The sequence below is a fragment of the Salvelinus sp. IW2-2015 genome, linkage group LG4q.1:29 (genome assembly GCF_002910315.2).
Source record: "Salvelinus sp. IW2-2015 linkage group LG4q.1:29, ASM291031v2, whole genome shotgun sequence".
Taxonomy (NCBI): Eukaryota; Metazoa; Chordata; class Actinopteri; order Salmoniformes; family Salmonidae; genus Salvelinus; species Salvelinus sp. IW2-2015.
The window spans coordinates 33,581,306-33,608,454 of NC_036842.1; the positions used below are offsets into that span (position 1 = coordinate 33,581,306).

At 45.3% G+C, this 27,149-nt stretch overlaps 1 protein-coding gene across 1 annotated transcript; it reads right to left on the minus strand.

Annotated features, from left to right (window-relative positions):
• Nucleotides 1-175: 175 nt before the first annotated feature.
• usp20 (ubiquitin specific peptidase 20) lies at nt 176-27,143 on the minus strand. Its single transcript, XM_070442850.1, is given in 26 exon segments — nt 176-2,617; nt 6,522-6,700; nt 7,239-7,307; nt 7,650-7,752; nt 7,846-7,954; nt 9,923-10,006; nt 10,562-10,589; nt 10,592-10,735; nt 10,880-11,005; nt 12,133-12,313; nt 12,494-12,539; nt 12,643-12,676; nt 13,259-13,353; nt 14,041-14,213; nt 14,408-14,520; nt 14,758-14,910; nt 15,906-16,404; nt 17,308-17,407; nt 17,739-17,852; nt 18,984-19,053; nt 24,726-24,834; nt 25,215-25,367; nt 25,700-25,762; nt 25,870-25,923; nt 26,367-26,475; nt 26,997-27,143. Coding segments are annotated over 24 exon segments (2,865 nt in total). The 5' UTR covers nt 26,448-26,475; nt 26,997-27,143; the 3' UTR covers nt 176-2,617; nt 6,522-6,536.
• Between the last annotated feature and the right edge of the window lie 6 nt (nt 27,144-27,149).

The following is a 27,149-nucleotide window of genomic DNA, read 5'->3' on the forward strand; positions in this document are numbered from 1 at the left end:
TATTGTTGTGTCATGGTTCACAATGAGAATATTTGTTAAATGGATGTCAGCAAGCAATAATTGTGTTGTTTTCTGGCCACGCCCCTGCCAGTGTAAACCAAACTCCTGGTTCTAATTCAACACTGTGCTGTGCCTTTGTGTGAAAACCAGTGTTCAAATATGATTACACACCAAGCACAAGATAGAGCAGGCTTTTAATCATATAATCATTTATAATTACATCTGTTTTCCAGACAATCCCAGACAATCATCTGAGTGTGGATCAACCACGGAAGTCAAAGAGCATCAAAAGATCCCCATCACTATGATACACTCTCTCTCGTCATTGAAAAACAGCAGTTGATTAACTCCTATTATTGTTTTGGGAAAAAGATATGAGGCGAGTCATTATCTATGCAGTCAATCCCACCACAGCAACATCTTTATGTTCAACCATTTACCAGTGAAAATGAAACTTACACGCAAGTGTGCGTACACAACCCAACGTAGACACACAAATCAGGAATTCAGAAAAGAATCACAGACCGCTGAAATGTACCACAGGGACCCTCACTGTATAGTCAACTGTCATAAGTTACAACGCTTCAGCAACCCATTGGCAGCCTATAATAATAATAATAATAAACTCTAAGGTGTCTGAGCACAGATAGACAGTCAGAAAGGTTTTCATTGCACTTCTCTGCTAAAACAAACACACTTGGAGGTTTCACTTCTTTACAGAATTGGCAAAAACAAAGGAATACCAAAAAATATATATATAAAAAAAAAAGGGGGAAACATTTACTTCTCTTCTCTTTGGACACCGACATACCAATTACCAGCACAGAATCACTCAAACTTTCACATTTAGGTTCCAACACTGTCATTCAGCATCCATTACATAGCATTGCTACAGTAGACAGACACGCTTGAATGTATGTTAGTTAACCTTTAAATGGCTAGTTGGCATACTGAAGGAATCAGAACTCAGGTGAAGCTCATAATGACATGCCCGCTTGGATTACATCATCTCCCTCTTATACATTGTTTGAAAAAAAAGGTGCTATCTAGAACCCAAAAGGGTTCTTCATCTGTCCCCATAGGATAACCCTTTGAAGAACCCTTTTTGGTATCAGGAAGAACCCTTTTGGGTTCCACGTAGAACCTTTTTGGGCTCCATCTGGTTTCTACCTGGAACTAAAAAGGGTTCTCCTATGGGGACAGCCTCAGAACCCTTTTGGAACCGTTTTTACTAAGATGGTACACAACAACATCCTCCTGCCAACCAAAGAAAAGGAAAACAAGTTTGAACATCTGTGTTAGCGTGCAGTACTAACATGCACACTGCAGGTTAATGAACCTTTATGGTAAGAGGGATAAGGGTGAATATGATATTTCCCCAAGCAGAGAGACGAGTGCAGGCAGGTGCAGGCTGGTGACCTGGGGGAGTGTTGAATTCTGGGATATGGAGCGAAGTACGAGACGTGATAGAGATTTGACAGATATAGCCCTTCGCATTCTTCCACACTGGTCACCTCTACCTCTATCCCTGCAGGGGGACTGGGGGTTGGACCCCCCTCTCTTTCCTCCCTACTAGCCTGATATCCTGACCTGGGGCTACTCTCCTGAGGGTCCCCTCCTCCCCTGTAGATCTGCTGCGGTTTCCTATTAGCCTGGTCCCAGAATCGTTTGTGCCATCTTGCCAACTAGACCATAGAAAGTTAGTAAGACGGCACAAACAGATCTGGGACAAAGCTCATCTCCTACACTTCAAAACCTTGTGAAATCACTCACTAAGGAATGGAGAGAGAGAATCCCCTCATCTGCTTGTTCATACTGTCTGTAAACATACACTATTAGGGGGTCTTGATGGGATTAGCTTTAATCTGTATGACTTAAATAAATCAATTGTAACGTCAATTGACTATGCGATGAGACGGCACGAGTCACGCCAATCGGAAAACACTGTAGTCCTCCTCGGAAACAAGCAGAACATTCAACTCTGAACATCCTTTTATTTCTTTACATTTAGTTTTTTTACATCAGTCCTTCTGTTGTCTCGTGAAAATAAAAATGAGTGGCCCGACGTGTCGTCACTGAATGTCCTGTGTGGAGAAGAATGTACATGTTGACCCGAGTCGTCAAGCAGCAATTAACACTGACGATGTCACACTCCTCGGCATCATGGTCCCAAACACCACTACCTCCCTCCACTTCTCGTCTGAACACCTTTAACGATGACACACCTACTACACTAGTACAGCAGCTCTTTTGATTTAGACTTAACCAGCCAACCAACCATAGCTGCTAACAGCTTCAGAGACATGGTGTCACGCAATGTTATATTTTTCACTTAAAAATCTTATTAAGATTTATTCAATAAATAAGACCTTTTCACTACGATAGGATGATAATTGACAACTATGTCTTTCTGCACAGGTAATAGAATGAGACGCGTTTCTACGTTTTACAAAGTGCTCCTGACAAGGCTTCTCTTCACCCAGGTGCTTCTCTTCACCCAGGTCCTTCTCTTCACCCAGGTGCTTCTCTTCACCCAGGTCCTTCTCTTCACCCAGGTCCTTCTCTTCACCCAGGTGCTTCTCTTCACCCAGGTGTAGGAGTCAGACAGACAGACGACCTAGAAGGGAGGGAAGGAAAAAAAAATGCTGATAAAAAAGGAAAATACACCAAGGGCACATGGAAATTGACTTTGTGTATTCTGGTATGTAAAGTATTTTTTGTAGAATTTAGGGATGTGACAAATTGAAAAATGTAAATGTTTAAAATGGCATTTTTGGGGAGTTTCCTTTAAAACTACAAGAAAATGTGATAAAATTCCATGAGAAATCCTATTGCGTGGTGTGACTGTTAGGGGGCAATGAAGTTCTACCGCAGTCATACAGTAGGCTTAAGGCTTCCGCATGCTTCTGTTTGGCTGGCGCCTAGCTGAGCTCGGCTAGGCTAACCGAACGAGTGTGCTCGCATAGCCCCTTAAAAGACCTTTGCTTGTAAATTGGAAAGAAAAGCGTCAATAGTACTGTTTGTCCATCTTGAGACGCCGTAGCCAGTATACACTTCCTCAAAATAGTCAGAATTAATATAACTCAGAACGCTTTTCCTGAGGATATCTTAGTCTCGCAATTTTACATCTAACTAAGATGTTTGGTACAGTATTTCTCAATGCAAAAATGAGCATGAAAACAAGTCATCTGTCATTGAATGACAACTTTTCTGAAGAATCCCTACTGTTGGCAAATCACAAATGAAGGGACATAGACTTCGGCTACCGACTTCGGCTTGCTTTAAGAAAAACATTTGTGTGCCCGAACTGAAAAAAAACTTTACCCAAGTCCAAAACGAACAAAAACGACAGATTAAATTGTCCCGAACACAACCGTGAATTCACATTGACTCAGTGTTCCTTCCATTTTTTATGTGCATTAGCAACTCACAACAAAAAATAAACATAGCCAAGTGATCCCAGTTCTTCTCCCTTCATTCTCTTTTCCCCTCGGTAGGTGTCTCTCAATTTCGATCTGACCGCTCCCTCTACACACACTCTTGCTGGGTTTACTAACACGTTAGTTATAGTAACTATGTTGACTACGACGCTAATATGGTGACAAAGATGTAGGCTGTGTGTAGCGGTTATGATATGGTATGATATTGTTTGGCTTGGAAAGTTGATGTGCACTGATGTCCACAAGCAGAGGGAAAAGGTGAGGGGAGGTGAGAGAGCATATATGCTGTCATAGAAATAAGGCCACGCTCATTGAAATAGGCACCAACCGCCACTGGGTTACAACCCCACCTAAACATAGGCAGGTTCCAGACTGAAATATGAGACAAAAACAGGTAGGGGTAGGGGTGAAGTCAAACACAGGGAAAAAGAAAGCTGCATTTGGCACGTTATCTAATGGTTAAAAAGGGACACATTTTTGCATTCTAATGCTATTAACTGTATGTCTCAACTCCCAGTGATATTGATGAGGAAGACGCACTTGCAGTTCTTCATTTAGCAAATTACCTCGCAACTCAACTAGGCCATTGACAATGGCTGCATATCAACTGCAATCATTTCTGTAATCAGCGCTTTTGTCCCCCCAAAGGTTAACGACGAGGACGTGCGGAGCACTTTATATCCGTGGCAAATTATTTGAAAGATGCATATCCCCTCCTATTAACGTTACAGCATTGTTGTGTTCTGTAGGCATATCTGTAAAAAACAAAGTCCATTTTTGGCATGATGATTAGGACCTGTTTGATGGTTTAGTTTTGTGATAACGCATTGTGGTTTCATTTTGTGGGGGGGGGGGACAGAATATTTTCCGTCAGGATTTTTCTTAGCGTTACTGATTGAATTTGGTTTAAATTTTTAACTTCACACCTCTAGTAGAATTGCCTAGCTTTTGATGTTTTAGTGCAAGACAAATTCCCCTTCAGGGCAATGATGTTCTATCTATCGCTCTCTCTCTCTACCTGTTACAGTATCTGGATTCTCAAACACAGTTGACCTGATTTACAAACTGTTATACATTACAATGAAGTACATTACCTACACACACCACAGAGACCACAAAAGAATGTACAGGTAACTTACAAAAAAGAAGACCGACATAAAGCTTAAAAAGTGTGTGTTTTGTTGTGGTGTGGAAACCGCTGTCTTCAGGCGCCACTCCAGAATCTCCATAAGTGTTTTAATTGGTTGAGATCTGGTGCTCATCAAACCATTTAGTGACCACTTGTGCCCTGTGGATGGGCATTGTCATCCTAATGGGTATAGCTGCTAGTCGAAAATAATGGCCTGCCCAGCATTTTTATTCAAGACCCTAAGCTGTATGGATGTTAATTGCTTATTTAATCAGGAACCACCCTGGTGGAAGCACCTGCTTTCAATATTACTTTGTTATCCCTCATTACTCAAGTGTTTCCTTTATTTTGTCAGTTACCTGTATGGCGTCATGAAAATGACCTGAGCTACGTGAGAGAACAGAGTGATGGACTGTCTTAGCGGTACCAGACTGTAGCGTACAACTGTAGCGTACCAGATACTGTAGCGGTTACCAGACTGTTTAGCGGTACCAGCATGTAGCGGTACGCTGTTACAGGAGAATGACCTGAGATACGTGAGGAGAAGAGTGAGTGACTGTAGCGGTACCAGACTGTAGCAGGTACCAGACTGTAGCGTACAGACTGTTAGCGGTACCAGACTGTAGCGTACCAGACTGTTACAGGAGAATGAACTGAAGCGAAGAGTGAGTGGACTGTAGCGGTACCAGACTGTAGCAGGTACCAGACTGTAGCGGTCCCAGACTGTAGCGGTAACCAGACGTGCAGTACCAGATTACCAGGCAGAATGACTGAGATACTGAGAGACAGAGTGAGTGGACTGTAGCGGTACCAGGGGACTGTAGCGGTACAGAATAGCGGTACCAGACTGTTACAGGAGAATGACCTGAGGTACGTGAGAAACAGAGTGAGTTGACTGTAGCAAATGGTACCAGACCTGTAGCTGGTACCAGAATGTAGCGTACCAGACTGTACAGGAGAATGACGATGACGAACAGAGGAGTGGACTGTAGCACTCCTATACCAGACTGTACGGTACCAGGATGTTACAGGAGAATGACTGAGCGACAGGATGAGTGATGTAGCGTACCAGACTGTAGGTACCAACTGTCGGTACCAGACGTTACAGGGAATGACCTGTAGCGAACAGAGTGAGTTGACTGTAGCGTACCAGTGTAGCGGTACCGACTGTAGCGGTACCAGACTGTTACAGAGAATGACCTGAGCGAACAGGTGAGTTGACTGTAGCGTACAGACTGTACAGGTACCAAGACTGTAGCGGTACCAGACTGTTAGCGTACAGACTGTTACAGGAGGAATGACCTGAGCTATGTGAGAGAACAGAGTGAGTGGACTGTAGCGGTACCAGACTGTAGCGGTACCAGACTGTAGCGGTACCAGACTGTAGCGGTACCAGAATGTAGCGGTACCAGACTGTAGCGGTACCAGACTGTTACAGGAGAATGACCTGAGCGAACAGAGTGAGTGGACTGTAGCGGTACCAGACTGTAGCGGTACCAGACTGTAGCGGTACCAGACTGTTACAGGAGAATGACCTGAGCTACCTGAGCGAACAGAGTGAGTGGACTGTAGCGGTACCAGACTGTAGCGGTACCAAAAGGTCTAGTACTGAAGTGTTTAGTAGAGACAGGAATGTTTATGCTACATTATCCTGAGACCTGAGGTGGGTGGTTGTGTGTGTTTGCCAGTGGGAACCTATGCTGATGTTTGGGTTCTTGTGTATGGATGTGGGAAACCGTCAGTGGGCAGAGATGATGCTTGGGTGCGTGTGTATGTTTGCTTGTGCGTGTGTTTATAAAACAACACACCTATGTGTGTGTGTTTGGGTGTGTGTGTGTGTGTGTGTTTGCTTGTGCGTGTGTTTATAAAACAACACACCTGTGTGTGTGTGTTTGGGTGTGTGTGTGTGTGTGTGTGTGTAAACACAACGTGTTTAAGTGTGTGTGTCTCACCATTGTGTGTGTTTCTCAGAGTGCCCTGGTCTCTGCCTCTATCTTCCTCTCTCTGTGCAGGCTGTCTGTGTCGAGGGCTGGGGCCGACACTGTCTGTCTCACTGCAGTCTCAGGCCCTCCACCGTAGATACTGAGAAGATACTGCCACGTCTCCTCTGAGATCTGACCATAGTCAGCCCCTAGGAACACACACACGTGCGTGCATTAACACGTACAAATGAACACACACACGTGCGCACATTAACACGTACAAATGAACACACACACACACGTGCGCGCATTAACACATACAAATGAACACACACACGTGCGCACATTAACACGTACAAATGAACACACACACACACACACACGTATTAACACATACAAATGAACACACACACGTGTGCACATTAACACGTACAAATGAACACACCACGTGCGCACATTAAACACGTACATAATTAACACACACACGTGCGCGCATTAACACATACAAATGAACACACACACGTGCGCACATTAACACGTACAAATGAACACACACACGTGCGCACATTAACACGTACAAATGAACACACACACACACGTGCGCGCATTAACACGTACAAATGAACACACACACGTGCGCACATTAACACATACAAATGAACACACACAGGCCCAGACCAATACACACAGGATCAAGCACACAGACAGACCGACCAATCGACACATGTAACAGCATATACTGCTTACTTTGCTTTAGTTGTATGTGTCCCCCTTTCATCACACCAATCTTACTGTTGTCAATAGGACCAGGGGGTTCTGAGAAGACAATGACAAGCACCCCCAAGAGCTTTAGTGTCGTTACTAAAGAACATTTCACACTACATTTATTCCCTCTACATATCCGGGGCCAGTATTCATAAATCGTCTCAGAGTTGGAGTGCTGATCTAGGATCAGTTTAGTCTATTAGATCATAATTGATCAGATTATAGGTACAGGTGGGGTCCTGATCCTAGAACAGCACTCCTACTCTAAAACACTGTGTGTATATGGGAGGATACAATGCGATAATTATAGTGTATTAAGTCATCCTGATCTTTAGCTTCCATTGGTACTGTAATGCCTCTGATTAGAAATCAACCATTCTCAAAGGATCGTACCGTTGTCTTTGCCCTTGACAAAGTTCTCCCACTCCCTGAACCACTGCATGCTGATACACAGGATGACTGTAGGAGCCTCCTCCGCCTGGAACTCTTTATTCAACTGGAGACAGACCGGGAGAACAGGTGAGGCCTTTGATACAGGACACACACTTACAGGCAAGTGCGCACACACACAGTGACCCATCCCTCTTACCCTGATAAAGGTGTCTATTTCCACCTTTCTGCGTTTGACCAGAGCCTCTATCTCCACCTGGCAGATAGCACACACGTACAGGTGGTTCACTGCTGGGCCTCCTCCAAAACTAGGAGACAGACAGACAGACAGACAGTTAGAGAGTCTGATGGACAGAGAGACAGATGGACAGAGAAATAGATTGACAGTCAGACAGAAGCTGTGTTCGAATACCCATACTAACATACTGTATACTAACATACTGTATACTACATACGATTAGTTCATTTTAGTATACTGTAAACAAACAGTATCCTTTCAGTTGAGCGTACTAGCTCTTCTCCTGTCTATCGGAAGTTGATGCTGTTGCTATGCAACCTCTCGCTAGCTAGTTAGCATAACAAATGACTAGCTAGACATTTTACAACTTCGGGTGTGTTCTTAAATTCAAGCTGGAGTGCCAGAGTGCGCTCGTAAATTCAGAGCGTTGTCAGATTGTCCGTTTGTAAATTCAGAGGAGTAGGGTTTATTTGAGCGTTCTGACCTTACAACGGCAGTCAAGCACCCAAGGTAACGTTGGCTAGCTTGCTAGCTACTTCCAGACACAAATGAGACCAATCTGGCCATTTTACTCGCCCTAGCAGAGCTGGTTAGGCAGTTTTCATGTTTTCCAGAGCGTTAGTGACTGCAACTGTGCTGCTGGCAACAGCACGTTTATTGACACCGGCCATATTCAACGGGTGTTGAGCTCTAGTAAAATCATTATTCTGCGCTCTGGTAGACTCAGACGAGAGTGCTATGAAATCAGAGTAGATGGCCAGAGCGAATTTACGAAAACACCAAATGTCCATTGAGAACGCACAATAATCAAGTCAATAAACGTTGGGTAGTTAGTTAGATGACCTATAGTTAAAATATTGGCAAGTTTGATGTATAAGTAGCCAAATAACATTAGGTAGCTAGCTAACAACATACCGGTACATACTGCTGTAATCATACGCTATGTGGTTCGTAAGAACAGCGTAGCTAACAAATTGTCTTATTTGAAAAGTCATTACTTTATTACATTGCTCAACATTTTCTTAACATTTGTCATAATTAGTTAAAGCAAAGAATTTGTATCCGCTCTCGTACTTCAGCTGCATATTTTCCTCAATTTTTTCAAATATGAAAACGATCTGAAGCCACGCCCATTTTCTGAAGAATTGCATTATGGGCCCTAAAGTATGGAAATAGTGTCCTCTGTGTGTATACTTCATATTTTGGCGAATTTAGTATGACATCCGGGAACTTTTGGCATACTAACTATATCCGTACTATGACCAATAAGCAAACTATATACTCAATTCACGTCACAAATAGTATGCTTAGTGCGGTTGGTATGAGTATTCGAACACAGCTAGACAGTCAGTTAGACAGAGAGACATGTTGACAATCAGTTAGACATATGGACAATCAGTTAGACAGAGAGACATGTGGACAATCAGTTAGACAGAGAGACATGTGGACAATCAGTTAGACAGAGACACAGACGGACAGTCAGACAGAGACACAGACGGACAGTCAGACAGAGACACAGACGGACAGTCAGACAGAGACAGATGGACAGTCAGATGGCCAGTCAGTTAGACAGACGGACAGTCAGTTAGACAGACCGTCCGATGGACAGTCAGTTAGACAGACCGACAGTCAGTTAGACAGACCGTCCGATGGACAGTCAGTTAGACAGAACCGTACCGATGGAGCAGTCGAGTTAGACAGACCGTCCGAGTGGCCAGTCAGTGTAGCGAGGATCGTTAGACAGACCGGCAACAGGTCAGTTTAGACCAGACCGTCGACGGACAGATCAGGTCTAGACAGACCGCGACAGTCAGTAGACAGTGCGCCGTCCGAGACAGTCAGTTAGACAGACCGTCCGATGACAGTCAGTTAGACAGACCGTCCGATGGGCAGTCAGTTAGACAGACCGTCCGAGTGGACAGTCAGTTAGACAGACCGCTCTGATGGACAGTCAGTTAGACAGACCGTCTGATGGACAGACAGAATGGACAGTCAATTAGACAGACAAGTGGTAGGAAGACAGACAGTCTCATCTTACCTGTTGTACAGGTACTCCATACATTCTGCGCAGGAATCACCACCCAGGTCGTCTATATAGGTGTACTTGTATGGTGGGATCCCTGGACAAAACATGTGAAGAAGATTATTTCAATGAGAGTTGTGCATGGGGGGCTTGAGACGTGGTTGTGTGGGCTTGAGGTGGTTGTGGCTGGGGTGAGAGTGGTTGTGCTGGGGGTTGAGAGTGGTTGTGCTTGCATCTGATGGGTGGGGTTGGTGAGGGCATAGAAATAGAATCCCTAGATCCTCGAACCAAGATCAGTGGAGGCCCTGCTGCTAAGCGGGAGAAACGGCTCAATAATAATAGCTGGAATGAGTAACATGGAATGCATCAACAATATGTGTTTTTTATCTGATTGATACCATTCTATTCACTCCATTCCAGCTGTTATTAATGAGCCAGCCTTCCCTCAGCAGCAGCCTCCACTGGAGGATGGGTGGAGTTTGTACTTTTGGGACTACTCTATTGGTCTCCAATGTGCCAGGAAGCTCAATCAAGCACCATCTTAAAGTATTTGAAAGAAAACAAGTACTACTTGAAGTGAGCCCAGGTCTAGATTGAGTCTGGTTGATGTTCAGGATGGGTTCTGGTGGTAGGTCCAGTACAGTACTGACCTGCCCGTGCTGGCAGAGAAAGGTGTGGTTCTGATGGGCCCTGGCTCAGTGAAGTGTTGAACTTGTTTGGCCACTTTCCTCGGAGATGTATAGAACTGCAGCACGGCTGGGCCTCCTTCATGTTGGCTTAGAGCAACAACCTTCTGCCTCTCCCTCACTGACTCCTCACTGCTCTTCCCTGTGGGGACACACACACGCATGCAGGCACACATTATACACACACATGACCAGACACACACACACACTACATTACCTAGTTCTGCCAAAACAGAAATACATTGTTCTATCATTTGTAATGTGGTATGAAGGTTAGAGTCTCGCCTGTAGAAGAGCACATAGGCCTCAGCATTCTGCACAACCGTTCAATGGACCTCTGTTACATACTGGTCATCAAACTCATACCACTGACCGTATGACACGTTCTGACAGTACGCTATGTAGTGACCACCTGGGGGGGGGGGGGGGGCAGAGAGAGACAGAGACAGAGAGCAGAGACGAGAGAGAGAGACAGGAGACAGACAGAGAGAGAGAGCGAGACAGAGACAGACAGAGAGAGAGAGCGAAGCGAGACGAGACAGACAGAGACAGACAGAGAAGAGGAGCGAGAAGGAAGTAGAGAGAGCGAGACAGAGAACAGAGACAGAGAAAGGACGACAGAAGAGCGAGAGAGACGAACAGAGAGAGAGAACAGAGAGAGAGCGGAAAGAGACAGAGCGAGAGAGAGGAGCGAGACAGGAGAGGAAGAGACGCAGAGAGAGAGAGACAAGAGACAGAGAGAAGAGCAGAGACAGAAGAGAGGCGAGACAGAAGCGAACAGAGACAGAGACAGACAGAGAGAAAGGAGACGAGACAGAGAGCGAGACAGAGACAGAGAGCGAGGGGGCGGGGGGGCAAGAGACGAGACAGAGACAGAGACAGAGACAGAGAGAGAGACAGAGACCAGACAGAGAGAGAGACGCGAGAACAGACGAGAGAGACAGAGACAGACAGAGAGAGAGAGCGAGACAGAGACAGAAGACGAGCAGAGAGAGAGAGCCGAGAACAGAGAACAGAGAGCGACAGAGAGGCGAGACAGAGCAGACAGAGAGAGAGAGCGAGACAGAGACAGACAGAGAGAGAGAGGCGAGACAGAGACAGAGAGCAGAGCAGAGACAGACAAGAGAGAAAGAACAGGCGAGACAGAGACAGACAGAGAGAGAAAGAGAGACAGAGACAGAGACAGAGAGAGAGACAGAGAGAGAGAGAGAGACAGAGACAGAGAGAGACAGAGACAGAGAGACAGAGAGAGAGAGCGAGACAGAGACAGAGAGAGAGAGGAAGGAATTGCAGAAATGTAGATAAAGGTATGCTGTGAAATCAACAGTATTCATCAGTGTGCAGCTATCTATTTATGTACCATGACCTCCCTTTAAGTACCCTGCAGCTGAAAGTTACCAGATGTGATAAACTCACATTTTTACATGAGTTGACACACATTTTGAGTTTCACATTTTGAGTTGAATCAAAACCTTGAAGCCTAACAACCATGTTCCCTAAACGTCAGGTAGTAAGTACAGTCAGTCAACTGTTACTCACTGCCTGCGGTGCCATGGTGACAGATGACGGACAGCAGGTCGTAAGTGGTGATCTGGGAGAGGCTGTCCTTGGCCAGGAAAGGTCGGAGCTCGAGTCCCTCCAATGGGAAAGCCACGTGACTGTTGATCTTGAAGGAGTACATCACCTCATGGCGAAAACGCTTCAGGTGAATGCACAGAATCTGTACACACACAAAATGTTTCATGTAGATTTCCTGAAACAAATGCATTATCTTAACGATGAAAATCAACAACATTACACAACTTCGGTATCTTTAGTCGCTTTGATAAAGCTTGTTTTATCTTCTATGCAGGATGTCAAAGTCTGAGATAACAGAAGGGGACAAAGATAAGAGCGTTACCTCAGGTAGCTGAAGTACTTTGCAATATTTAACACCATTTCTCAATCTGCAAGATAAGTGAAAGAGTATTAAAATGTGTGCTGTAATGTGATCTGTATTACCAACTAGGCAGATTAATCTCCTAACTACAAATTCTCCAAAATACTTACTTTCTACACTTTTCACAGCTGTACATGTTGTCCCCTGCAAAACAATTAATTAAGAAATGACTGAAATTATTTCACGCCGAGATTTGGTTTCGTTTTTTTATTTTTATTCATTAAAGCTAAAAATTAATTATTAAAGCTCAATAATCCTATTGAGACCAATGTCTCTTTGGCAAGGGAGCCCTGCATCACAAAGAGTGCGCTGTGATAAACAGTATCTAATGGTTTTAACGCAGTGGCAGCTGCATTCATATAGATAATGTTGCAGTAATCCAGGGCCGACAGGAACGTTGATTTAATGTTCTGTTTTCTACTATGAAGCGAGAGGCACCATCTATTTCTAATGAAGAAACCCAGTTTTATTCTCAGCTTCTTAGTTAACTAATCTATATGCGTTTTAAAAGACAACTTATCACCCATCCAAATGCCTTGGTATTTCTAAGAGGGATAACGCTCAATTTGCAGACATGCAAATCTGTGGAGTCAATGTTGTGGGCTCTATAAAATAACATACATTTCTTCCTAATTCTGAACCAGTTTAAAGTTAACAAGATGTAACGACCAGTAGATCAGGGATGTTGAGGCATTTTATTGGACAACTGTATATTTTTGAGTTTACCTTTGAGCTCATCAGCAGCAAAGAAGGCTGCGAGACAGTCCTCCAGCGTTACCATGGGGCCCCAAAACCAGCTGGGGATACAGGACACCACAAACCTGCAGAGGGGGGAGTGGGGGGGGTATACAGGAATAAATAGCAAGTAGTATGTAGCTGTTACATGTGGTTTAATACTTGTTACAAGGTCGTTACATACTAGGTAAGGTTATTCCCTTGGAATGAATCATGGCAATGGTAAGTCTTACATTGCACAACTGGCTGTTGCAGATAGAAATGTAAAGAATAGAGCTGACACCATTCCTTGTTCTAGATGACAGTCAATCACATCTGTTCTACACAATACATTTTTATCTGAAGGTTCTGTAATGTTGCACCCTCTTGAACCGGGCCCCAATGCTAGCCCCATCCATTGACCCCTACCCCATCCCCAGCTCTCTACCCCAGCCCCAGCCCTCTACCACCAGCCCCAGCTCTCTACCCCCAGCCCCAGCCCTCTACCCCATCCCCAGCTCTCTACCCCCATGCCCCAGCTCTCTACCCCATCAGCTCTCTACCCCAGCCCTCTACCCCCATCCCAGCTCTCTACCCCTAGTCCTCTACCTCCATCCCCAGCCCTCTACCCCCATCCCCCAGCTCTCTACCCCTAGTCCCTCTACCCCCATCCCCAGCTCTCTACCCCCATCCCCAGCCCAGCCCTCTACCCCCATCCTCAGCCCTCTACCCCCATCCCCAGCCCTCTACCTCCAGCCCCAGCTCCTACAGCTGCCTTCCCCTGACCCCCTGACCTGCGTATGGAGTCCATGATGTAGGTGATCCAGCCCTGGGAGCCGTAGACGTCCAGAGAGACCCCGGTCTTGGCTGGGAGGTTCTGGTGGATGGAGGAGTGTAGCTTGGCAAGGTCCTCCTTACCTGGGATGGGCAGAGACAGGTCCTGGAAGGTCTCCACAGTGGTCGAAACCTAAAGGGGGGAAGGGAGAGGAGAAGAAAAGAGAGAGAGGGGGCGATGAGAGGAAATGGACCAAAACTTCTGTTAAAAGAGGTCAACATTCAATATTCATGTGACAGTACTGAGGTTCCAACAGAGGTAGTAAAGCAGAGTTCCTATGGGAGTGTCGCCCCCTGGTGGTGGTCCACACACACAGCACAGCTCACCCTGTCACAGGTCAGACACTGGACCAGGCTGAGGATGGAGCCGTCAAATATGTCTGAGATGACGCTGCGGTAGAGAGACTGTTTCTTCTTCTTGGCACCCAGGATCAGCTGGGCTAAGAGGTAGATTATGGGAAATGGAGTGAAATAGTTTGTGTGTGTGTGAGGCGGTAAGATGTGTCTCTGTGTTTGTGTGGGAGAGTGTGTGCACACGTGACTGTGTGTGTGTGTGTGTGTGTGTGTGTGTGTGTGTGTGTGTGTGTGTGTGTGTGTGTGTGTGTGTGTGTGTGTGTGTGTGTGTGTCAGTGGTGTGCGTGTCTGTGTCTGTGTATGGACGAGGACACCCCCCATACCTTTCTTGAAGGAGTATGTGGGCCCTGCAGAGCGGAGGGTGCTAGAGCGAGGGGGGCTGGAGGAGAGTTTCGCTTGCAGCTCCTGGACCGTACGGACAGGGCTGCAGGGGCGAGACTGGGTGCGCTGCTGCATCGATGCCTCGTTGTCTGGCTCTGGGTAGAGGAGGGTAGGAGAGGAAAGAGGAAGAGGTGGCTTTTAAGAGATTACTCACAAATCACTACAACCGGTCACCACTACACACACACACACACACTACATTTTCTACTTCCACCATTACCAAAAATCTCAAATCTAATCAAAATCAAGCTTTATTTATATGGTACATTTCAGACATGGATGCAACAAAATGCGATTCACAAAAAAAACAATGAAAATAAAAACATAAATATTTACTACACAACAAACAAGAAGATAACAAACTAAAGAATAACAAAAAATGAATGACTAAAGAGCACCCTAAGGAAAAGCAAAGCTAAAAAGGTGTGTTTTAAGATCTCTTTTAAATATGTCTACAGTTTTAGCTCCCCTCAGGTTCTCTGGCAGGCTATTCCAGACGCAGGGGGCATAGTAACTAAAGGCTGCCTCTCCATGCCTCTTGGTCTTAGGCTTTGTGATAGTTAAAAGGCCAGTGCCAGAGGACCTGAGGGACCTACTGGGTACATAACTTAAAATCATGTCTGACATGTTTTGGGGTGCACAATCGTTCATTGATTTAAAAAACAATAGAATAATCTCCAAATTAATTCTAAAACTCAGGCAGCCCGTGCGGAGAATTTAAAACCGGTGCATAATGTATGCTCTCTGTCTGGTCCTGGTCAGTACCTGTGCGCTGCAGTATTCTGTATGTTTTGCAGTTAACCAATGGATTTCTTGGGTAGACCAGACAGGAGAGCATTACAACAGTCAAGCCTGCTTGTAATAAAAGCATGTATAAATCTCTCTGTATCAGACTGAGAGAGAAACGGACGCACCTTGACAATGTTTCACAGGTCGAAAAACAGCTATTTTGGTCACATTCCTAAGGTGTGACTCAAATTTGGGTTCAGAATCTAAAATGACACTTGTTTAATCTTTATTGCCTGTGAATTAATATATGCGTACAGATTCTCTTTCTGTGCTTTGGCTCCAACAATAACAAAGCCCATACCTGGAGTGTTGCTGCTCTGCATCTGCCCCTGTGTTTGACTCTGACTAGGGCTCTGTGGTCTAGGGGGGGTCCCCTCCTCCTCCTCCGCCCCCCTCTCTAGAGACCCCTTCTCGGCCGCCGCCGTATCCACATCTGCGTCCTCGTCCATCTCCTGGGAGCCTCCGTGGAGGGGTGAGCCCAACACCCTCTTCTCCTTCAGCCTCTCTTTCTCCGAGATGGGCCCTTCTGTCCCTGGTCGCCCCCCAGTGCCTGTCCCCCCTCCTCCCACCCTCGGCGACACCCCGCACTCATCCTGGATGAGCAGCCCCGCCTCCCCCAGCCCTCCTCCTTCTCCCCGGTCGCTGCTGGCGCCTGAGTCGCAGGAGAGGAACTCGTCCTCGGAGGGGGAGCGGTCGCCCCCATCCCTCCTCTCATCCCCCTCCCCGCCACACACTGCCAGTGGCTCTTTGAGCTCCTCGTGGAGCTGGTCCATCAGACAGCGCAGAAACTCCTGGGTATCCTATGTAGTAGTATACAGTGCGAGAGGGAGAGTGTGTGGAACTGTCTTATACACTCAGATCTCACACACACACACACACACACACACACACACACACACACAGAGGTAGAAGAGAGGAGGATGCTGCTCTATCAAGTAGAAAGAGAGAGGGGATATTGGTGTGGGAGGACTACGAAGCAGGGAAAGTGTGTGTGTGTACAGTTCTTTGGAAGTTTGTTCCCTGCAGCGCTTAGGCACAGAAAGCCATTGAGAGTGTGTGTGATGGTGAAAGAAGGTGAAGCATTAAGAGAAACAGAGAGAAAGCATGCTGATCACACAGGCTCAACACAACACTAATTTCACAGCAGTTTTGTCATTGTATTTTTTCGACAGCAATCAAAACCAAAAGTCACATACACACAATCCCATTCCAATCAACCAAACACCCATTAAGCCAAGCAGTAACATCAAAATGTCCTCTAGTTACTGTGTGTTAGTTACAGCATGTCAGCGTCCCAAATGGCACCCTATTACCTATATAGTGCACTACTTTTGACCAAATCCATAATGCTATGGTCAAAAGTAGTGCACTACACAGAGAATAGGGTGCATTTGGGAAGATCTCAATTGCATACTCTTCATGTCCTCTCTCCTCGGAAAAAGGACGCGAGGAGTATGCAATTGAGATCTTCCCCATTTCACTGTCTTGGCACCTTACTTCCAGGTATCACTGACAGGGTTAGCCAATCAGCAACACAACAATCAACCTATGAAACTTCACTGTCCCTGGAGGTCCATTTGGTTTGTGGCAACAGTGGTTATTTTGGGGGTATGGGACAAGGTAGAGGTGGGTTAGGTCAGGGGTTAAAGAGAGGGGCCAGAGGGGGGTAGGGCTAGGGGTCAGGTCATCATTTTGTTTCCTACCTGCTGGGAGCTTGCCCCTACCTGCTGGGCGTAGCCACGGAACATGGGGTTGACCAGCTTGATTCCCTGGGACAAACTGGTGGGGACCACATAACTGGGCCTGGAGGAAAGAGAGAGTGGTGGAGGAAAGAGAGAGATACAGAGAGAGAAAGAAAGTGAGAGTGAGGGGATGAAGAAGAAGCAGAATGTGTAGCAGACCATGACTAAGCAAGTAGACTCATTAAACATACGTTAAGATGTTAAGGGATAGCCCCCCTTGTGAAAGTGTCCTGGGGTAAGATGTATTTTCTTCTATTACATAGGTCAGACAGTATCATTTAAAAACAGAATTTTGCTGCATTCTTGTGAATATCTAGTCCAAAAATGTGCATGTTGAATGGTACATACAGACTGTAACATTCAACATATTAGCATGTCCATTGGTACACTACCGTTTCTTGTGCCAGAGCTCAGAGATTAGTTTCTGGTAGCTCTTGCACAGCGCAGGTTTCTTGTCTGTCCGCACCAGTCCACTGCAGTCCAAGAAGAACTGAGTGAGAGGAGGACTGGAGAGGGATTAGAGGGGTTAGGGGAGGGACGGAGAAGAAAGAAAGAACTGGTCAGTTGGAGATCCAATCTATGAAAACTAACACACTGGCTTCTGCTGAGAAGAGCAGTCCCTACAGGATTCCACTGAGATTTTTCTGCAGGCTAAAATGATTGATTTTGCCTCGACAATTATGACATTTTGCATTGCAATATGCAATGATTTTGTCCAATTTGTTTGCAATAAATGTGCAGTGATTGGTTGAAATTGCGAGCCCTCTTCTTGTACTGCAGTAATGGGTCAGTCTTACGTGATAACATTGCGATGATTTTACTGTTTATGCGGGTGATTGGTCAAATATGCAAGCCCTCGGATAATACACTGAGTATAGCAAACATTGGTAACACTTTCCTAATTTTGAGTTGTGCACCCCCCTGCCCCCTCAGAAAAGCCTCGATTTGTCGGGCATGGACTCTATAAGGTGTTGAAAGTGTTCCACAGGGATGCTGGCCCTTGTTGATTCCAATGCTTCCCTGTTGTGTCAAGTTGGCTGGATGACCTTCAGGTGGTGGACCATTCTTTATACACACGGGAAACTGTTCAGAGTGAAAACCCCAGCAGCGTTGCAGTTCTTGACACAAACCGGTGAGTAACAATTGAGACATGGATTATGTATGCGTGCCATGCAAAGGGTGAATGGGAAAGACTAAAATATTTAAGAGCCTTTGAAAAGGGTATAGTAGTAGGTGCCAGGCGCACTGGTTTGAGTGTGTTTCCTGTGGAACGCTTTGGACCCCTTGTAGAGGCCATGTACTGACAAATTGAGGCCGTTCTGAGGGCAGAAGGGGGTGTAACTTAATATTAGGAAGGTGTTTCTAATGTTTTGTACACTCAAGAGTACGTTAGAGAAAGACCCCACTGAACGATTCAGTACGTTAGAGAAAGACCCCACTGAACGATTCAGTACGTTAGAGAAAGACCCCACTGAACGATTCAGTACGTTAGAGAAAGACCCCACTGAACGCAGGGAATTGTTGATTTTGCAAAAAATTCTGCTATTGCAGAATCGTGGAAGAACTGGAAGACGAACACACATATGCTCACACACTTTCAGCTTTAAATGACGAAACGAGACAGGAAGTGACCTCACCAGTTGGACAGGGCTTGAAGAGCTGCGTTCATGTAGCAGGAGTTACCGATATTCTTCATCCCTGTCAGACCTTTGAGAAAGATGTAGGTAAAAAAAGAAGAAGCTAATAACGTCATACAGGTATATTTACAATATTATATGGTAGGGCTACGATACAAGCCACTCCACTGTTTACACCTAACATTTGGAGAACAGGACTACATACAGCATGTGGGATCTTCATTTGACCAGTTTCTCACAGGAGTAAAATATTCCTGGATGATTCGATTACTCTAAGTGATCATTTATTATGGGAAATTAGCTTTGCTAGGCTACAGTAGGCTATAGTTTAGGTGTGTGATCTAGTTAGAAAGAACTGCAGGCTTTCAGTGAATTTATGTAAACCACAAGGCTCATTTTAATTTCTTGCAGCACATGAAAAATTATCTGCAACAACAGAGTGATCAAATTAAGATACATCTGTTAGTGAAAATGCATGACATGAACCCTGTCAGTTAATATTGACCGTCAGTCTATTACCATTGTCTGGTACGTACTCTTAGGCCCCAAAGCAATTATATTTCTCCTAACCCAGAGTTTGTCTCATCAGGCTCTCAGATAATTTGGGAGGTCCCTGACAAAATCAGCTTGGCATAATTCACTAAGGAATAGACCTGCTAAGCGTGTCATCTAGAGAAAAGGATGAACAAAACGATTGTTCAGAGCTCTATATGTGATCGTATGTTACATTTGTAACATAATGTTACATTTAAAATGCAGACCATATCTGATGGCTATGGTTGTCACCCATAAAGAGAAAACTTTGGGTTGAATGCATTTAGCTATGTAACTGACTAGGTATCCCCCTGTACAGGCTAAGGGGATCAGTTGAACTGTGTATATGTTGGACAATATACAGTGCATTCGGAAAGTATTCACACTCCTTCACTTTTTCCACATTTTGTTACAGCTTAGTTCTAAAAATTTTCCTCAATCAATCATGAAAAAGCAAAAACAGTTTTAGAAATGTTTACACATTTATTACAAATAAAAAACTTAAATATTACATTTACATAAGTATTCACACCCTTTGCTCAGTACTTTCTTGAAGCACCTTTATTACAGCCTTGAGCCTTCTTGGGTATTACGCTACAAGCTTGGCACACCTATATTTGGGGAGTTTCTCCCATTCTTCTCTGCAGATCCTCTCAAGCTGTCAGGTTGGATGGGGAGCGTCGCTGCACAGCTATTTTCAGTTCTCTCCAGAGATGTTTGATTGGGTTCAAGTCCGGGCCACTCAAGGACATTCAGAGACTTGTCCCGAAGCCACTCCTGCGTTGTCTTGGCTGTGTGTTTAGGGTTTTTCTCCTGTTGGAAAGTGAACCTTCGCCCCAGTCTAAGGTCCTGAGCGCTCTGGAACAGGTTTTCATCAAGGATCTCTCTGCACGTTGCTTTGTTCATCTTTCCCTCGATTCTGACTAGTCTCAAATCAAATCAAATTGTATTTGTCACATACACATGGTTAGCAGATGTTAATACGAGTGTAGTGAAATGCTTGTGCTTCTAGTTCCGACAATTCAGTAATAACCAACGAGTAATCTAACCTAACAATTCCACAACTACTACCTTATACACACAAGTGTAAAGGGATAAAGAATATGTACATAAAGATATATGAATGAGTGATGGTACAGAACGGCATAGGCAAGATGCAGTAGATGGTATAGAGTACAGTATATACATATGAGATGAGTAATGGTAGGGTATATAAAATAAAGTGGCATAGTTTAAAGTGGCTAGTGATACATGTATTACATAAAGATGGCAAGATGCAGTAGATGATATAGAGTACAGTATATACATATACATATGAGATGAGTAATGTAGGGTATGTAAACATTATATTAAGTGGCATTGTTTAAAGTGGCTAGTGTAATTTTTACATAAATTTCCATAAATTCCCATTTTTAAAGTGGCTGAGTTGAGTCAGTATGTTGGTAGCAGCCTCGTAAATGTTAGTGTGGCTGTTTAACAGTCTGATGGCCTTGAGATAGAAGCTGTTTTTCAGTCTCTCGGTCCCTGCTTTGATGCACCTGTACTGACCTCGCCTTCTGGATGATAGCGGGGTGAACAGGCAGTGTGCTCGGGTGGTTGTTGTCCTTGATGATCTTTATGGCCTTCCTGTGACATGGGGTGGTGTAGGTGTCCTGGAGGGCAGGTAGTTTGCCCCCGGTGATGCGTTGTTGCAGACCTCACTACCCTCTGGAGAGCCTTACGGTTGTGGGCGGAGCATTTGCCGTACCAGGCGGTGATACAGCCCGACAGGATGCTCTCGATTGTGCATCTGTAGAAGTTTGTGAGTGCTTTTGGTGACAAGCCGAATTTCTTCAGCCTCCTGAGGTTGAAGAGGCCTGCTGCGCCTCTTTCACAACGCTGTCTGTGTGGTTGGACAAATTCAGTTTGTCCGTGATGTGTACCCGAGGAACTTAAAACTTTCACCCTCTCCACTACTGACCGTCGATGGGATAGGGGGGTGCTCCCTCTGCTGTTTCCTGAAGTCCACAATCATCTCCTTTGTTTTGTTGACGTTGAGTGTGAGGTTATTTTCCTGACACCACACTCCGAGGGCCCTCACCTCCTCCCTGTAGGCCGTCTCGTCGTTGTTGGTAATCAAGCCTACAACTGTAGTGTTCATCCGCAAACTTGATGATTGAGTTGGAGGCGTGCATGGCCACGCAGTCGTGGGTGAACAGGGAGTACAAGAGAGGGCTCAGAACGCACCCTTGTGTTGAGGATCAGCGGGTGGAGATGTTGTTACCTACCCTCACCACCTGGGGGCGCCCGTCAGGAAGTCCAGACCCAGTTGCACAGGCGGGGTCGAGACCCAGGGTCTCGAGCTTGATGACGAGTTTGGAGGTACTATGGTGTTAAATGCTGAGCTGTAATCGATGAACAGCATTCTCACATAGGTATTCCTCTTGTCCAGATGGGTTAGGGCAGTGTGCAGTGTGGTTGCGATTGCGTCGTCTGTGGACCTATTGGGTCGGTAAGCAAATTGGAGTGGGTCTAGGGTGTCAGGTAGGGTGGAGGTCGTATGGTCCTTGACTAGTCTCTCAAAGCACTTCATGATGACGGAAGCGGTAGTCGTTTAGCTCAGTTACCTTAGCTTTCTTGGGAACAGGAACAATGGTAGCCCTCTTGAAGCTTGTGGGGACAGCAGACTGGGATAAGGATTGATTGAATATGTCCGTAAACACACCAGCCAGCTGGTCTGCGCATGCTCTGAGGACGCGGCTGGGAATGCCGTCTGGGCCTGCAGCCTTGCGAGGGTTAACACGTTTAAATGTTTTACTCACCTCGGCTGCAGTGAAGGAGAGCCCGCAGGTTTTGGTAGCTGGCCGAGTCAGTGGCACTGTATTGTCCTCAAAGCGAGCGAAAAACTTACTTAGTCTGTCCGGGAGCAAGACATCCTGGTCCGCGACGGGGCTGGTTTTCTTTTTGTAATCCGTGATTGACTGTAGACCCTGCCACATACCTCTTGTGTCTGAGCTGTTGAATTGCGACTCTACTTTGTCTCTATACTGGCACTTAGCTTGTTTGATTGCCTTGCGGAGGGAATAGCTACACTGTTTGTATTCGGTCATGTTTCCGGTCACCTTGCCCTGGTTAAAAGCAATGGTTCACGCTTTCAGTTTCACGCGAATGCTGCCATCAATCCACGGTTTCTGGTTTGGAAATGTTTTAATCTTTGCTGTGGGTATTACGTCGCTGATGCACTTTCTAATGAACTCGCTCACCGAATCAGCGTATTCGTCAATGTTGTTGTTGGACGCAATGCGGAACATATCCCAATCCACGTGATCGAAGTCTTGAAGCGTGGAATCAGATTGGTCGGACCAGCGTTGAACAGACCTGAGCGCGGGAACTTCTTGTTCTAGTTTCTGTTTGTAGGCTGGAAGCAACAAAATGGAGTCGTGGTCAGCTTTTCCGAAAGGAGGGCGGGGGAGGGCCTTATATGCGTCRCRGAAGTTAGAATAACAATGATCYAGGGTTTTACCAGCCCTGGTAGCACAATYGATATGCTGATAGAATTTAGGGAGTTTTGTTTTYAGATTAGCCTTGTTAAAATCCCCAGCTACGATGAATGCAGCCTCAGGGTGTGTGGTTTCCAGTCTACATAGAGTCAGATAAAGTTCGTTCAGGGCCATCGATGTGTCTGCTTGGGGGGGAATATATACGGCTGTGATTATAATCGAAGAGAATTCCCTTGGTAGTTAATGAGGTCGACATTTGATTGTGAGGAATTCTAAGTCAGGTGAACAGAATGACTTGAGTTCCTGTATGTTGTTATGATCACACCACGTCTCGTTAATCATAAGGCATACCCCCCCGCCCCTCTTCTTATCAGAAAGATGTTTGTTTCTGTCGGCGCGATGCGTGAAGAAACCAGCTGGCTGCACCGACTCCGTTAGCGTCTCTCGAGTGAGCCATGTTTCCGTGAAGCAAAGAACGTTACAGTCTCTGATGTCTCTCTGGAATGCTACCCTTGCTCGGATTTCATCAACCTTGTTGTCAAGAGACTAGACATTGGCGAGTAGTATGCTAGGGAGTGGAGCGCAGTGTGCCCTTCTCCGGGGCCTGACCAGAAGACCGCTTCGTTTGCCCCTTTTACGGCGTCGTCGTTTAGGGTCGCCGGCTGGGATCCGATCCATTGTACTGGGTGGAAGGCAAAACACAGGATCCGCTTCGGGAGAGTCATATTCCTGGTCTTAATGATAGTGAGTTGATGTTGCTCTTATATTCAGTAGTTCCTCCCGACTGTATGTAATGAAACCTAAGATTACCTGGGGTACCAATGTAAGAAATAACACGTAAAAAAACAAAATACTGCGAAGCGAGGCGGCCATCTCTGTCGGCGCCGGAAGTAAGCCCAGTCCCTGACGCTGAAAAACATCCCCACAGCATGATGATGCTGCTACCACCATACTTCACCATAGGGATGGTATTGGCCAGGTGATGAGCGGGGCCTGGTTTCCTCCAGATACTTGTCATTCAGGCCAAATACTTCAATCTTGGTTTCATCAGACCAGAGAATCTTGTTTCTCATGGTCAGAGTCCTTTATGCAAATTCCAGGCAGGCTGTCATGTGCCTTTTACTGAGGAGTGGCTTCGGTCTGGCCACTCTACCATAAAGGCCTTATTGGTGGAGTGCTACAGAGATGGTTGTCCTTCTGGAAGGTTCTCCCATCTCAACAGAGGAACTCTGTCAAAGTGACCATCGGGTTCTTGGTTACCTCCCTGACCAAGGCCCTTCTCCCGATTGCTCAGTTTGTCTGGGCGGCCAGCTCTAGGAAGAGTCTTGGTGGTTCCAAACTTCTTCCATTTAAGAATGATGGAGGCCACTGTGTTCTTGGGGACCTTCCATGCTGCAGAGGTTTTTTGGTACCCTTCCCCATATCTGTGCCTTGACACAATCCTGTCTCAGGGCTCTACGGACAATTCCTTTTACCTCATGGCTTGCACTGTCAACTGTGGGACCTTATATAGACAGGTGTGTGCCTTTCCAAATCATGTCCAATCAATTGAATTTACCACAGGTGGTTGTAAAAACAATCAAGTTGTAGAAACATCCCAAGCATGATCAATGGAAACAGGATGCACCTGAGCTGGAAAAAGTGAAGGGGCCTGAATACTTTCCAAATGCACTGTATTCTTTACTGTTATTGGGTGCCATGATGACGAGAGGGGGAGGTCAGAGGTTACCTCTGGGTTTGAGGTCATCCTCCTCCGACTCTGACCCCTCTTCTTCTGCCACCGCGATGGGCACCGCCTTCAACGGGCGGTGGTGACTCACTGGTTGATGAACTGCATCCTGGGGAAATTATTTGTCGTCATTAAAAAAAACGAATAAGGACATAAGTCTGTGTGCCTGTGGGAAGCCAATTCAAATATAAAAACATAGAATCGGCTGCATTTCAGCTCACAAGTGTCAATGTGAGCTGATCAAAATTAAACATAGTTGAGTAAAACTTTATAATAAATAAATTCTTTATACACAGTACATAATGCAGTCCTTCTGAATAGTTTATGAACCCTTGCTAAATTAAAAGATGTTAGCCATAGTTGATATAGGGCCAATCCCAAATGGCTCCCTATTCCCTATATAGTGCACTAATTTAGACCAGTGCCCAAATGGCACGTAAACATAGTATAGTTGAATATAGCTGAGCTGACCTTTGTGCGATGGCGTACCTGGTTGTCCATAGCTTTACAGTGGTGGGGAGTGTGTGTGGCAGACATAGCAGATAGCACTGCAGGCCTCTGCTCTAGAAACACCTCCCTCTCACACACATAGCACCAGATCCTGAATGTTGTCAGGTTTACTGTCAGGTTGTGTTTCTTAGTCTAGGGGGGAGAGACACAGAGACACACACTCACACACAAAATAAGCTTTGAAAAACATTTTTGTTGCATGAAATACTAGGGTGGCAGGTAGCCTAGCGGTTAGGGAGGCGAGCCAGCAACCGAAGGGCTGCAAGTTCAAATCCCGGGTCCGATGGGAAAAATCTGGCAGGAAGTGAGCTGGCAACCGCAGGGTTGCTGGTATTAAATCCTAAATGCTGTTGCATATGTGTCTCTCTGAGGAGGTGGAAGTCAAATTTCGGTTGAGCCAATAAAGTGATCTTGAAATTGCATCTCTCGCAACCCAAAGAAAAAAAGCTCTGAGCAGAATTCACCTGAGCGTGTAGGGTGCTGTGATCTGAAAAGGATTCTCCACAGCCAACATATGGACACTCGCTCTGAAGAAAATAAAAAAAACTATTACATTAGTCTACGGGTAAAAATATATATATCATGGTCCACAGAATATCTGAAACAGTGAAGAAAAGCAGACTCTGCTGTTTACCTGAAGACAGGCCCAGAGGTTGGGACCTCCTGCTACACATAACTGGCAGGTTCCCTTCAAAACACAAAACAATTATACAGCACCATCTCCTGTGTGATTTTGTCAGACCACCAGAATGTATTGTACATTTTGTGGGACTTAGGGCCTTTTAGACCAGAAAAATATGTGAAGGCAAATCTAGAAGACATGACTCAAGAGTAAAAGACATGACTTTGGTCACATTGCACCCATTCCATACATATTCTAGATGCTTGACACTGCGAGAGCTTGGGGATATAAGGCTATATCTGCAAAAAGATGATTCTGAGATAATTGTCTTTAAAGTTCCAACCCCTCATTGGTTTTAATGGTGTCAGCATTTTTCATATTGTATTCTTTGAACTTTAACAATATGAATTTAGGTATTTACAGTACAATTTTGAACAAAATACAAATAGGACCTTATAGTCCCAAGCTCGACTGGGAAAATCTCTTTAGAAACCATCCTTTTCTCTTACCTTGGATTTCTGCAGAAGGTCCTCCTTGGTGACCTCCCCTATGGATTCCAGGTGGGGACAAATGTCCCCCAGGTCACTCATGTTTATTCAACTTCTTCTAAAGATCTAGCTAATAATACAAAAAAATATGAATCTGACATTTTGTTTGGGTAGATAAAACAATACATTCAAGCAAGCTGACATCAGTAAGTGGCTACAACAAGTAGACACACTTCAATCAAGGGGTGTGTCTGACTCTGCAAGAGTAGACTATTACAAAACGTATGTCGAATTAGTCGTACTGTAGCCGACAATGATGCTCTTTGGTTTAGCTAGCAAGCTAACGTTACTCTACTCACTCAAAGCTTTGAAATTACTGCATTTACTAGTAACTAGCTGCCTGACAACCCATCGACATTCTAGAAATGGATAATCAATTAATTCAACATCTAACTATCGCACATCAGCCAACACAGGTACACTTTTTTTATTTTATTAAATCAATTCCTGCACTATGGTTTGGCTAAAGAGACACCGACATCTGACAGCTCTGCTGCAAACTGAAGGCCCTGTTTTTCCACGCCTAACTAACATCAGAAATCGATGATGACATCGACAACAAATACATGAATCTCAACAAATGCTATTTACCAACACCAGGCGATGTCACAACAATATTCAGATACGTTCATTTAAGGGGAAACGTCGTTAAAAATAGGTAAACACCTAGCTAGCGATGGTATCCTGGCTAGCTACTGTGGCTGTTGTACGGAATAGAGATACCCCATCCCACTTGCTCCCCCG